Raw genomic sequence first — 12,500 nt, 5'->3', positions numbered from 1 at the left:
CAAACACCCATAAGATCGCTCCAACACAGCAACCGTGTCTGAAACAGTCACTGATTCGCATACGTACGGTGCGAGTTATATCGTTTTATCCCATGCAGTATACAACTGAATGAGTGAAACATTTTGGAGGGTGAGGGTCACCCCATCATTCTATAGTACCATCGTAAAAAGCTAACTCAGTGCTCTGGCACCAGGTAAGGTCCACTACCTCTTCAGGAAATGGAGAGTAAGAGAGCAAGAGAGCAGAGTATGTGGTGTGTGGTGGCTTGCAGCAGTGTTTCTCAAACATTTTCAGACCGAGGACCACTTTGTCCCCTCAAAAATGTTCAGAGACCACCTGTCAACTGAATTGACAGTTGACGGGTGGTAATTTGACACGGCTAATTTCGATGCAGATCACTTACTTTTTATTCCCATTTATAAGCCTGTCTTATTGTACTAAAAATGAGACTTCAGCTATGTTTAGCTTTGTAGTAATGTTACAAATAAAGCCGACTTCTAGCTTGTCTTGGAAAAGTAGAAATCCCCTCGCAGACCACCTGAGCTCTGTCGCGGACGACTAGTGGTCCCAGACCACACTTCGAGAATCACTGCCTTACCGTAATGCATGTAGCAGTTTCCCTTGGCGGGATCCAGCTGGATGGCCTTTAGGAAGTACCTCTCCGCCTCAGCCTTCTGGCCCTGCGACACAAGAAGAAGAAGAAAAAAAGAAAAGGATGTTGAGCAGGGCCGGATTAAGATGGTCTGGGGACCCTAGGCTACTGGCTGCTGTGGGCCCCCCCTGAAGGAAAATTTTGCGACAAAATTACATAGACAATGTCATAATTATGATGTACTATGATTAGGAATGAAGGATAACATGTCTACCAACTGTACTCTACACGACAGATGACATTTTCAATATTGCATCTTGTCACAATACTGTAATTTTTAAACTACTGGCCAATCTGGGGCCCCCTGCCAGGTGGGAACCCCTAGGCTGCAGCCATATCTAGCCTGTACGTTAATTCAGCCCTGAAGTTGAGAACGAGGTAGAGCGATAGCTCCAGTCTCCATTCCTCCCTCTTTTCTCCCTTTCTTTCCATCTCTATCTCCATCTTTTCTCTGAAGACAAGGGCAAAAAGAAAAGGCCTGTTGAAAAAGAGTGAGTTTGATAGTTCCAATCTTCATTTGTCTGTCTCGATTGGTCTGTCTCCATTTTGTTTCTCTTTCTATGTCTCTGTCTCTGCGTTACATTCTCAAGACTTTTGGCGCTAATGAGGAGGAAAAATTCAGGGATGTTAAGAATGAACCTGCCAGTGTGTTCCACACGTTCTCTCTCTCTCTCTCTTTCCCTTTCTCTCTCTCTCTGCTGCTGTTCTGGCGGTGGAGAAGCCTAATGAACTCATCTAAACGAATGCAGCGTGTGCGTGTAAACGTGCGCACGCGCACACACACACACACACACACACACACACACACACACACACACACACACACACACACACACACACACACACACACACACCACACACACACACAGCACACACACACACACACACACACACACACACAGACAGACACACACACACACACACACACACACACACACACACACACACACACACACACACACACACACACACACACACACACACACACACACACACACACACACACACACGCACACACACACACACACACAGCTCTCTGCCCCATTGCCTGTGTTCTCATCATGTCGCCACATCTGGTGAAGAGATCATTGCTCTAAAGAGCGGAGCGCGAGGACACTAGTTCCCTACTACTGCTCCTCGAGCTTAGCGTGCCTTGTCGCGCAGGCTGAAAGGCCCTGTCTGGGTTTCAACGCCGCCTCTGATTTAGCACGGTGTGCTAAAACGCTTAATTGTACGGTTTTAGGCGACCGAGTGTGCAACATTATTTTAAATCAGTGTCAGCGTGCTCGTCCATCATAGAGGGAGGGCCAGTGAAGTGAAGCTCGCCGGCCCATTCATTGTAATTACACGTGTGGACGGACGGAGCTCCTGGAATGTGTGTGGAGGACTCACGCAAGTTCACATAGTATACTGTATGTACACACACATATACACACGCATGCTCACACACATGCACACACAAGCAAGCAAGGGTACACTCACGCAAGATCACATGCGTACACACACAAACACACACACACACACACACACACACACACACACACACACACACACACACACACACACACACACACACACACACACACACACACACACACACACACACACACACACACACACACACACACACAAACACACACACACACACACAAAGGTATGAAGGCACAACACACATGCACGCCTAGTTGTTCAAATGCACACACACATACTGTACACATGCGTGCACACATACACACGCACACACTTATACACGTGCACGCACGCACACACACCTTACTTTCCATTAGGTTTCAGGGCTAACAAGAAAGAAAAACATAGCGAAGGCTGAAATACTCCAGAAAAACAATTTCAGTTCCAGCGCGCTACACTAAGCCTTTATCTTATATCGTCCATTTCTGCGTACACTTAAGAGCCAATCTAGACTTCCTACCGAGGGTGTATGCTAAGCATGTCATCCGTGTCTCGGTTTAAACATGCTACGCCGGCGTGTAAATGTTGGGAGCCAGAGAGCAGGAAGAAACCTTTCAGGGTGAATGTTTACAACAGCCTATATGGCGTGGAAGTGTGTGTGTGTGTGTGTGTGTGTGTGTGTGTGTGTGTGTGTGTGTGTGTGTGTGTGTGTGTGTGTGTGTGTGTGTGTGTGTGTGTGTGTGTGAGAGAGAGAGAGAGAGAGAGAGAGAGAGAGAGAGAGAGAGAGAGAGAGAGAGAGAGAGAGAGAGAGAGAGAGAGAGAGAGAGAGACTAGTCTTCACGCTCTATCTCGCTCACTAAAACACACTGGTGAATATCCACACACAGCTGCACAGCAGCTGCGATTCACATATACTGTAACATAAAAAATATTTTTTTATTTACTAATCGAAACCAGAAAAGTCGACAATAAAATTTAGCCAAACTCAATCGCGCGCATGCTAATTTTCTTGATTAGGGAAAGGATGCCTCCGTTTTATAGACTGAAGAAATGAATTAAGAGCCAAGACTGAACTCATCGCCATGCTTTTCCGACTGGAAATAAAGCAAGACAGTTCAAACTGTTCAAAGGCTTTTAAAATACTACTGCGAGTAGTATAAATTCATTTACACATATAGAATTACTGAGAAAAAACATCTAAGATTTTCAGTGAGAACTGATTATTGCAAAACTCAATATACTGTTATAGGATAAACACCTCTTTAAGCTAATACAGATTAGTAGAGGAGTGCCTTCGAGAAGCTTGATTAGCTGGCATTCGTATAAAACTACAACCATTTTAAAAAATAAATGAGAGAAAATGACATAAAAATAAAAGGAAGCAGTGTCCTTTGCAATTGTATGTGAATGTACTGTACAATGCAAATAAATACATTGTATGCACACGTGCACACACACACACGCGCACGCACAGGCACAAGCATACACATATGCACGCACACACCCTCCCCCCACCCCCCCAAACACACAACACGTACACACACACCACTTTCAGAGAGGTGCATATGAATGAGGGTTTCATTATATTTCCACCACCAGCCTAACATGACTGGAGCTCATTAGAGTCACATCCCCATATCCCATTCCCCACTCCCAACACCTCCCCCTGTCCAGCCCATCCCATTCCTCCTCTGCTCCACAGCCAACTCAACACAACACACCCCTTCTATGGAGTGATGGGGGTGAGCCTGGGCCTGGGACTGGGAATTGGGCTAGCCAGGACAAGGGTGTGGAGGGGCAGCCCAGCCCCAGCACAGCCCCAGCCCCAGCACAGCACAGCACAGCACAGCACAGCACAGCACAGCACAGCACAGCACAGCACAGCACAGCACAGCACAGCACAGCACAGCACAGCCACAGCACAGCACAGCACAGCACAGCACAGCCACAGCACAGCGGTAGCCCAGGGTTGACCCCTCCACAAACCTGCCACTCCCCTCTACTCCCGTCCCCTGCAGAGAGCTGAACTCTACACCCTTACACTGGACAACTGGTGGCTCATCACTCAAACAGACTCTCTCTCTCTCTCTCCCTCCCTCCCTCCCTCTCTCTCTCTCTCTCTTTCTCTCTCTCTCTCTTTCTCTTTCTCTCTCTCTCTCTGCTCTTCTGTTTTGTGTGTACATTGTGTGTGTGTGTGTGTGTGTGTGTGTGTGTACGTGTGTGCGTGTGTGCACGCGTGTGTGTGTGTGTGTGTGTGTGTGCATGTTTTACAATCTCCAAACCTTATGCCATGTTTCTGTTTTCCTAAACACCACTAACACCACTAACACTCCTAAGCACCACAGAAGCTGCATGGTGTCACACCCCAGCGGACCATCTGTATCTGTAGCTGTGTTTGGCTTCCTCCCCATCCCATCCCATCCCATCTCCTCTCATCTCCTTTCGGTGACCTTCTCAAGGTCAGCATCAATCATAAATCAGATCCCCCCCATCAACATCACCACCACCATCTCCTCTCTTCTCGGCATCATTTACACCCAAGAGGGTTACGAGAAGGGCGAGAGAGGAATGGAGAGATGCAGAGACGGGAGAGAGGGAGGTGTGGGGGCACCATCCCTCGTTCCTGGGCGCTATTTTGGATCCAAAATGCCAAGCGAACAGCGTGAGGCCGACAGCTTGGACATCAACACTTCCTCTTTCTCCCTCCTCGCCCCCCTCCTCCTGCTGCTCAAAGAAATCAATATGGCAGTCGCCCAGAACAAAAAACAACAACATCTGCCCAACCCAATGCCCAAAAAAATGATTTACTGCCCCGACACTTGTGTGTGTGTGTGTCTCTTATATACTCAGCTTCCTCTTGACATAATTGGGGCGTCAAAACAAAAAAATGGACTAACTTTGGTAATACTTTTGGTGCACTTTATCAAAGCGCTATAACTACGTTGCTCGGTTACCTGCAATCGATAGAAACAGGAGATAAATAGATGATGCAGTCAATTGTTTTTTTGTGCTTTGGAAGAACCATATTTCAACTGCTGTTTTCATAAAACTAAAATTAAATTGGAAACATTCAAGAGCATGGAGAGCTGCTTTTGTCATTGCTGCGGGTCCAAATAATATTTCAGACAGTTTTTTCTTTCTTCTTGCATTGAGCGCACATATTTCAAACTATTTAGTTGAGCAGGGGGACAAAAGTCAGGGCAATGGGACGTGGCCAGGAGGTGCAGTAGCCACAGAGTGCTTGTGGCCATTTCTCTACAAGTCCTCTTCTGGGCCGGCTTGGGATGAAAAACCAGGCCGGGCATTTTTGGCCAATACCGGTCCACCTGGCATGGAGAGACACTTTTAGCTATTTTGACCATAACATCCAAAATGCTTTACTAATATCTGACCATCTCAAAGAGGCCTGCAGTTGTGGCATGAGGACTGATACAATTGAGGGGAGGGCAAGGACAAAATTATCAGCAGTCCACCGCGCAAATGCCCTGTATGCCATATCAACATGATCTCCAAAAATTCCGTGCTCCTGGACACGGATGTTAAGGACACAAAATCCGTGTCCAGGAGCACGGATTTTGCCAAAATTCCGTGCTCCTGGACACGGAATTGTTTTCCGTGCTCCTGGACACAGAATTGTTTGAAGTGCTTTCTATAGGCTATTTCCACAGTCTTGTGTTTTCTCAGGATTTTTCTAATTTCAAATATTTTGTCTCAAAAAAACATTTCTTACTGACAGGTTAGGGTTAGGGATTGTTTTGGTCTGGGCACAGCTAGTTTTCTTTCATTCATTATATGAGTTTGATAGCCTAGCAACCAACTGGAAAAGGTATTTCTCAAAAATATGTCTTTAATGACAGGTTAATGTTGCTCGCGTCGTTGTTCTTCTTTGTCTCGCTGTCTCTCTCTGTGAAAGTGCCGCGCTAGATTTTTAAGGTCGTACTGCTGCTGTGGCTTATGGCCCAATGATCAGCCGGTCAAAATGACGGACGCCCTTAAAATTTTCCGCCAACTCTTAAAAAAAGCGTCAATGATGGATTATCGCTTAATGTAACCTCTGTGCACTGCAGTGCAGCATACACAGAAATATAAAAGATGGCCTGCATGTTTATACAGTCTATTTAACTTAGATTTCGTAACAAAATACTTTAATGGCTTTAATTTAAGGGCTTTGATTTGTTATCATAGATCACCCCTCCTTATAAATAAAATTTGAAATTTCGGGCTTCCCTCGGGCTCGGGCCTACACATCCAATAATTAGTCGGCCTCGGGCCGGGCCCGGCCCAATTCCCATGGGCCCATGTCGGTTCGGGCTTGGATTTTTTTACCCGTTCTTACCTCTGATGCCATATGGCCAATCTAGCCACGAGTCCACTTCTGGGACAGCGCAGAGCAGTTGCAAACGAGAGGAAAATGAGTAGTTTCTCTGCACAAATGGTAATGGGGGAGGGACTGTGTCAGGAAAAGAAAGAAGGAAAAAAGGAGGGTTTTCTCTGCGAGCAGTGAGCTGCTGGGGCATTTAAAAATGTCCATGCTTTTTCCTCTTTTCCTATCCAGTGTTAATAGCAGCCAGATGCAGGTGCCATCTCCCATCTCTCAAGTCTAATCAGATTGAGCTCGAGTTCTGCACCACTCACTACTGATTAAAGCACAGCAGAGATCTGCTCCTGCTTTGATGAGGTGTTACAGTGCAGAAAACCACACTCACTCACGCACGCACGCACACACGCATACACACACACACATACACTCAAGATGGCATACACGCACGCACGCACGCACGCACACACGCACGCACACACGCACGCACGCACGCACGCACGCACGCACGCACGCACGCACACACGCACGCACACACGCACACACACGTCCCACACGTCCCACAGGTACACACACATTCAAGATGGCATACACGCACGCGCACACACACACACACGTCCCACAGGTACACACACATTCAAGATGGCATACACGCACACACGCACGCACGCACGCACAAACAGGCACGCAAGATGGCATACACGGACGCATGCATGCGCGCACACGTGCACACACAAGCACAGGTACACACGTAAACCTACACACACACACACACACACACACACACACACACGCACACCTACACACGTACACACACACACACGCAAGAAGGCATATACGCACGCACGCACAAGTGCACACGTACACATCCACGTGCACAGGTACACACACGTGCGCACAGGTACACACACACACACACACACACACCCCAATCTTGCCCAACCCTGTCTGGGAGGGGGAAATTAGGCCTGCCACCTTCTGTATTTACCCTTACAGGTCAGGGACCAGAGACTAGCCGTCACTGCCATGGAAATGAGAGGAGACAGGACAGGAAAGCCAGAGTCCCCCCCTCTCTCTATCCAACACACACACACACAAGTCCCTGTAATCTTAAGTTTCAGGTACCTAGAGGTACCTAGACCTGTACTCCTAGAGGGATAGACACACACGCACGTACGCACGCACGCACGCACGCACGCGCGCACGCGCGAACGCGCACGCACACGCACACGCACACGCACACGCACACGCACACGCACACACACACACACACACATACACACATCTGGGAGAGTACATGCCCACGCCTCTCCCTTCTGAAAACAGGTCAGCTGCCAGCCATCAGCGTCCACTCTGGTTTGTGTGCGCTGATGTGAGGGCGAGAGAGAGCAAGAGAGAGAGAGAGAGAGAGAGAGAGAGAGAGAGAGAGAGAGCGAGAGAGAGCGAGAGAGAGAGCGAGAGAGAGCGAGAGAGAGAGAGAGAGAGAGAGAGAGAGAGAGAGAGAGAGAGAGAGAGAGAGAGAGAGAGAGAGAGAGATGCCTGCTGCCACCTCTGCATCCTCCTCATGACACCACACCGAGGCGAGACCCCCCCCCCTTCCCCTCCGTCAGTCATCAGCACTGCACCTTCACACTTCCCAGACACAAACCACACTGGGTCTCATTCACACACGGCCTCTTGGTATTCCAGGGGGAATTTCTGGGCCTTTCTCTTTCGCTCTGTGTCTCTCCAGCCAAAATAACAGTCCTCACTATCGCTCTCACTCTATCACTTTCTCTGTCCGCCCTGAACTCTCTCTCTCTCCCTCCCTCTCTCCATCACTCTAGCTCTATTTCTCTCTCTCTCTCTCTCTCTCTCTCTCTCTATCTCTCTCACTCTCCACCCCCTTCTCTCTTTCCCTCTCTCTCTCCATCACTCTAGTTCTATTTCTCTCTCTCTCTCTTTTTCGCTCTCCATTCCTCTCTCTTTCTCTCTCCCTCATTCTCTCCATCCTTACAGCTCACTCTCTGTGTAACCCATCCATCTGTCTCTATCACTCCCCTCAATCTTGTCTCTCTGTTCTCTCTTTCTCTTTGTCAATCTTTCCAGGTCTCTGCTTCCTTCTATCCGTTCATCTGTCATTCTCAGTCCATTTCTATTCTCTTGCTCTCCTCTCTCTGCTCTATTGTCAGTAGCCAGATCAAGGCGATATGCAATACTCTACTCAGCCACAGACAAAGAAGCTGCTGTTCTTTGTTCACTCCACTTTAGTGTTTAAGCCAAGAGCCAAGACACCATGAATCGACTCAAGAGATCGTTCTTGATATTGTACTCCATAATGATGTCTTATTTTTGCAAACCTACACTTACAAACCTAAAAATGGGTCCTATTGTGAGCAATTCTTCCCTTGATTTGTCATGGCCAAGATGTATTGCATTGTCTACTTTCTTTTGAGGGTCTGCATTCAACTGTTAACTAGGCATTTCAAACATATGAAGACATTTTTCCTATTTTATTTGATGGTGATTATCACTTGGCAGTATTTAAAACTTATTTTTAAAGATTTATTTTTGGGCTTTATTTTGACAGGATGTGGGTGGAGGGGCATTCTAGCCCATATCTGGTATCAATCTTACTACATGATGCCACAGCAACCCTCTAAACTTTTAGAACTTTTTATTTCACTTTTAAAAACAAGCCATGGTTGGGAGTCTTACCGTCATGGCCAGCAGTTTGCCGTAGGTGAGGTGTGCAGGGATGTGGTCTGGCTTGGCCCTCAGCGACTCCCTGTACCAATGCTCAGCCTCCACCAGCCGATTCAGACGCATGTAGGCCTCTCCTGTGGGAGGGAGGGAGGGAGGGAGGCAGAGAGAGAGAGAGAGAAGAACGACAGGATTAGACAGTGAGTCTAATATAAAAACAGAAAGAGAGGGCATTTTTTCGAGGACAACACATAACAAGACCAAAAGATGGAAGGAGAGAGAGCGTGAGGAGAGAGAGGTAGAGGTAGAAGGGGGTAAAGGTCAGTATGGGTCATAGGTTAAGGAAGCACACATCGCTCCATTGTTCCATGCTGGACACCCAACACCGGATAGGCACTAGTCGTTACCGGAGTCCAGTCGATTCCCGAGACTCCTGCTAGGTAGGCCTTGTATGGCGACCCCCTTGAGTCATCAAAACCCCACCACCCACAACCCACCCACTCTCCTTTTCCTCTCTTCCAGGGTTGGACTGGCCATCTGCTATAGCGGGCATTTCCCAGTGGGCCCCGCACCCTGGTGGGCCCCTATTTTCTGAAATGTTTAAAAACCCCAAAAAAACAAGTATATTTCTGAAAATAGGGGCCCACGCGGGTGCGGGGCCCACCGGCGAGCCAGTTCTGCGTTGATAATTATGAGGGGCCTCTTTAAGCCAAAAGTGCCCGGCCCCCATTTCTCCCCCAGCCCAGCTTTGCTCTCTTCCATAAGCGCAACAAATTCACTCACCCATCCATCCATCCACCAGGCTACCCAGTCACCAATCCCGCGAGCACCATTTTTTTTTACATTTCTGAAAATAGGGGCCCACGAGGGTGCAGGGCCCACCGGCGCGTCAGGTCTGTGTCGCTAATTATGAGGGGCCACTTTAAGCCAAAAGTGCCTGGCCCCCATTTCTCCCCTAGTCCAGCCCTGCTCTCTTCCACAACCGACACATACTCACTCACCCATCCATCTATCCACCAGGCTACCCAGTCACCCGTCCCATGCGCCCCTTATTGGGTCTTGTGACAGGGGAGGGGGGGCTAATGGTGCTGCAGCCGTGATTTGACCCATGAAATGTGTTTTCAAATCAAACAGCTACTTGTTGAGCAAAATCACCTTTCCTGGTATTGGCTTTCAGTTAGTCTCACCCTGGGTACTAACAGGAAAAGAGTATGTGAGAAAGAGAGGAAGGGAGAGAAAGAGAGAAAGAGGGAGGGAGAGGACGAAAAAAAAGGAGTAAGAAGTGAGAAAGAGTAAAGGGGGGTAGAGAGCAGTGAAAGAAGCAGAGTACTAAATAGAAAGAGGCAGCAAAACAAAAAAAGAAAGAGGTGACAGTGACAGAGAGAGAGAGAGAGAGAGAGAGAGAGAGAGAGAGAGAGAGAGAGAGAGAGAGAGAGAGAGAGAGAGAGAGAGAGAGAGAGAGAGAGAGAGAGAAAAATGAGAGCATCATTTCACAAACAAACACATGGGCAGCAGTGCCACGTAGTGTAGTGGGCCAGTCATGCTGACAAATATAATTACGGCAGTAAGCAGCAAGAAGGGGAGACTCACGCTTGTCTGAGTTCACCTGATAAATAACACCGGGGCGTTCGGCACCCACACTGTTATGGTCACATAAACACGCACGCACGCACGCACGCACGCACGCACGCACGCACGCACGCACGCACGCACGCACGCACGCACACACACACACACACACACACACACACACACGCACACACACGCACACACACACGCACACACACACACACACCATGTGCAAGGCCAAACAGTGTAAGCACTGAAAGCAAACAATAAGGAGTGGAAAAAAGCATGCAGGCAGTCAGGCAGGCAGGCAGGCAGGTGGGTGGGTGTCAGCGGTGGTGGTGGTGGTGGTGGTAGTGCCCTGCTCAGCAGAAGCCGGTGCCAGCAACCTCCTCTCCATTACACGGAGGGAGAGTGGAGAATGCAAATGCAGGACTTCCTACAACCGTTTCCCTTCGCTCTACAGATCAATGCCTCCGAAGTGCACGTGTGTGTGTGTGTGTGTGTGTGTGTGTGTGTGTGTGTGTGTGTGTGTGTGTGTGTGTGTGTGTGTGTGTGTGTGTGTGTGTGTGTGTGTGTGTGTGTGTGTGTGTGTGTGTGTGTGTGTGTGTTTGCTTGGTGTAATGTAATGCAATGTAAAGGGAAGTGAAGGAGGTAGGGGCGAGGTGGTGGTGGTGGAATGGAGGGATAACAACTTACAGTCAATCCCATGTGCTATAAACACAAGTCTTTGGCACAGGCGCGTGTGTGTGTGTGTGTGTGTGTGTGTGTGTGTGTGTGTGTGTGTGTGTGTGTGTGTGTGTGTGTGTGTGTGTGTGTGTGTGTGTGTGTGTGTGTGTGTGTGTGTGTGTGTGTGTGTGTGTGTGAGAGAGAGAGAGACAGAGAGAGAGAGAGAGAGAGAGAGAGAGAGACAGAGAGAGAGAGAGAGAGAGAGAGAGAGAGAGAGAGAGGCAGAGAGAGCGTAAGAATACAGGGGCCTGAGAGAGGAGTCAATCACTGAGAAAAACAGACATTGAGCCAGAGAGGAAGATAAAGGAAAAACGAAAGCAGACAGAGAGGAAAAGGGAGGGAGGGAGAGAGAGTGATGTGGTGTGCGCCACGGCGACAAGAGCAAAAACACCCCCCCCACCCCTTCTGACGCTCCACCTGATACCTCCCCCCCCACCAGAACTTGTAAAAACCTCTCCACGTCTCCTCTCCTCTCCTCTATACACCACGCCACCTGCCAAAACACTCTTGTCTCCTGTCTGCCTGTTATGAGAGGGATCGGACAACACGGGCTACTTGAGCCTGACCAAAAAAAAAAAAAGAGAAAGAAAAAAGAAAAACATAAGCCATGGCGGTTGATGTTTTTAATGTAATTATCGCAGCAATAACACGCAGGGACAAGGGCTACATGACGGGTAGCTAACGTTTCACTTGAACTTTAGACGCGGACGCCCCCGCAAAGTGTAGAGGCCCGGTGTAAATCCAAGCCCCGCCACCACTAGAATCTTCCAACCCCTTGATCTGCCTTCCCCTCCCTCCAAAAGTTTGTCAGTTCAAAGACACGTAAAACTGCCACCGTGGGACCGGGGCATTTACATAGCAGGGGAGGGATTACCGCAAATCCATCTGCTGATGAGAGTGCAGAACACGGAACATAGAATGTAGAACCGATGCCGGCATTCCAGATCCTGTGGCGGCAGGTGGCTTCTGACACGGAACACGACGTCTCTCCAGTTTAGAACCCGTTGGGAATACTGTACGGCCTCTATTTTTCATATTTGTTTAAAACAGACAGGTCGATGGGAGTATGGTGCGTTATGGTAATGCTACGCCACTGACGGCCTACAAGACTCTGCTACTACACCACCATAAAGACCCCCACA

At 48.6% G+C, this 12,500-nt stretch overlaps 1 protein-coding gene across 1 annotated transcript in view; it reads right to left on the bottom strand.

The window, feature by feature from the left end:
- The window catches only part of tmtc2b (transmembrane O-mannosyltransferase targeting cadherins 2b), a 217,266-nt gene that overhangs the window by 43,005 nt on the left and 161,761 nt on the right, over positions 1 to 12,500 (bottom strand). Inside the window, exons 8-9 of the mRNA XM_063196900.1 lie at positions 9,079 to 9,200; positions 600 to 681 (exon numbers count right to left, since the gene is read on the bottom strand). Coding sequence (XP_063052970.1) covers positions 600 to 681; positions 9,079 to 9,200 — 204 coding nt within the window. The remainder of the gene's footprint in view (positions 1 to 599; positions 682 to 9,078; positions 9,201 to 12,500) is intronic.

Source organism: Engraulis encrasicolus, chromosome 4, assembly GCF_034702125.1.
Source record: "Engraulis encrasicolus isolate BLACKSEA-1 chromosome 4, IST_EnEncr_1.0, whole genome shotgun sequence".
NCBI classification, from domain to species: Eukaryota; Metazoa; Chordata; class Actinopteri; order Clupeiformes; family Engraulidae; genus Engraulis; species Engraulis encrasicolus.
The sequence above is the reverse complement of the archived record's forward strand: the minus strand, read 5'-3'. Positions and strand labels throughout refer to the sequence as shown.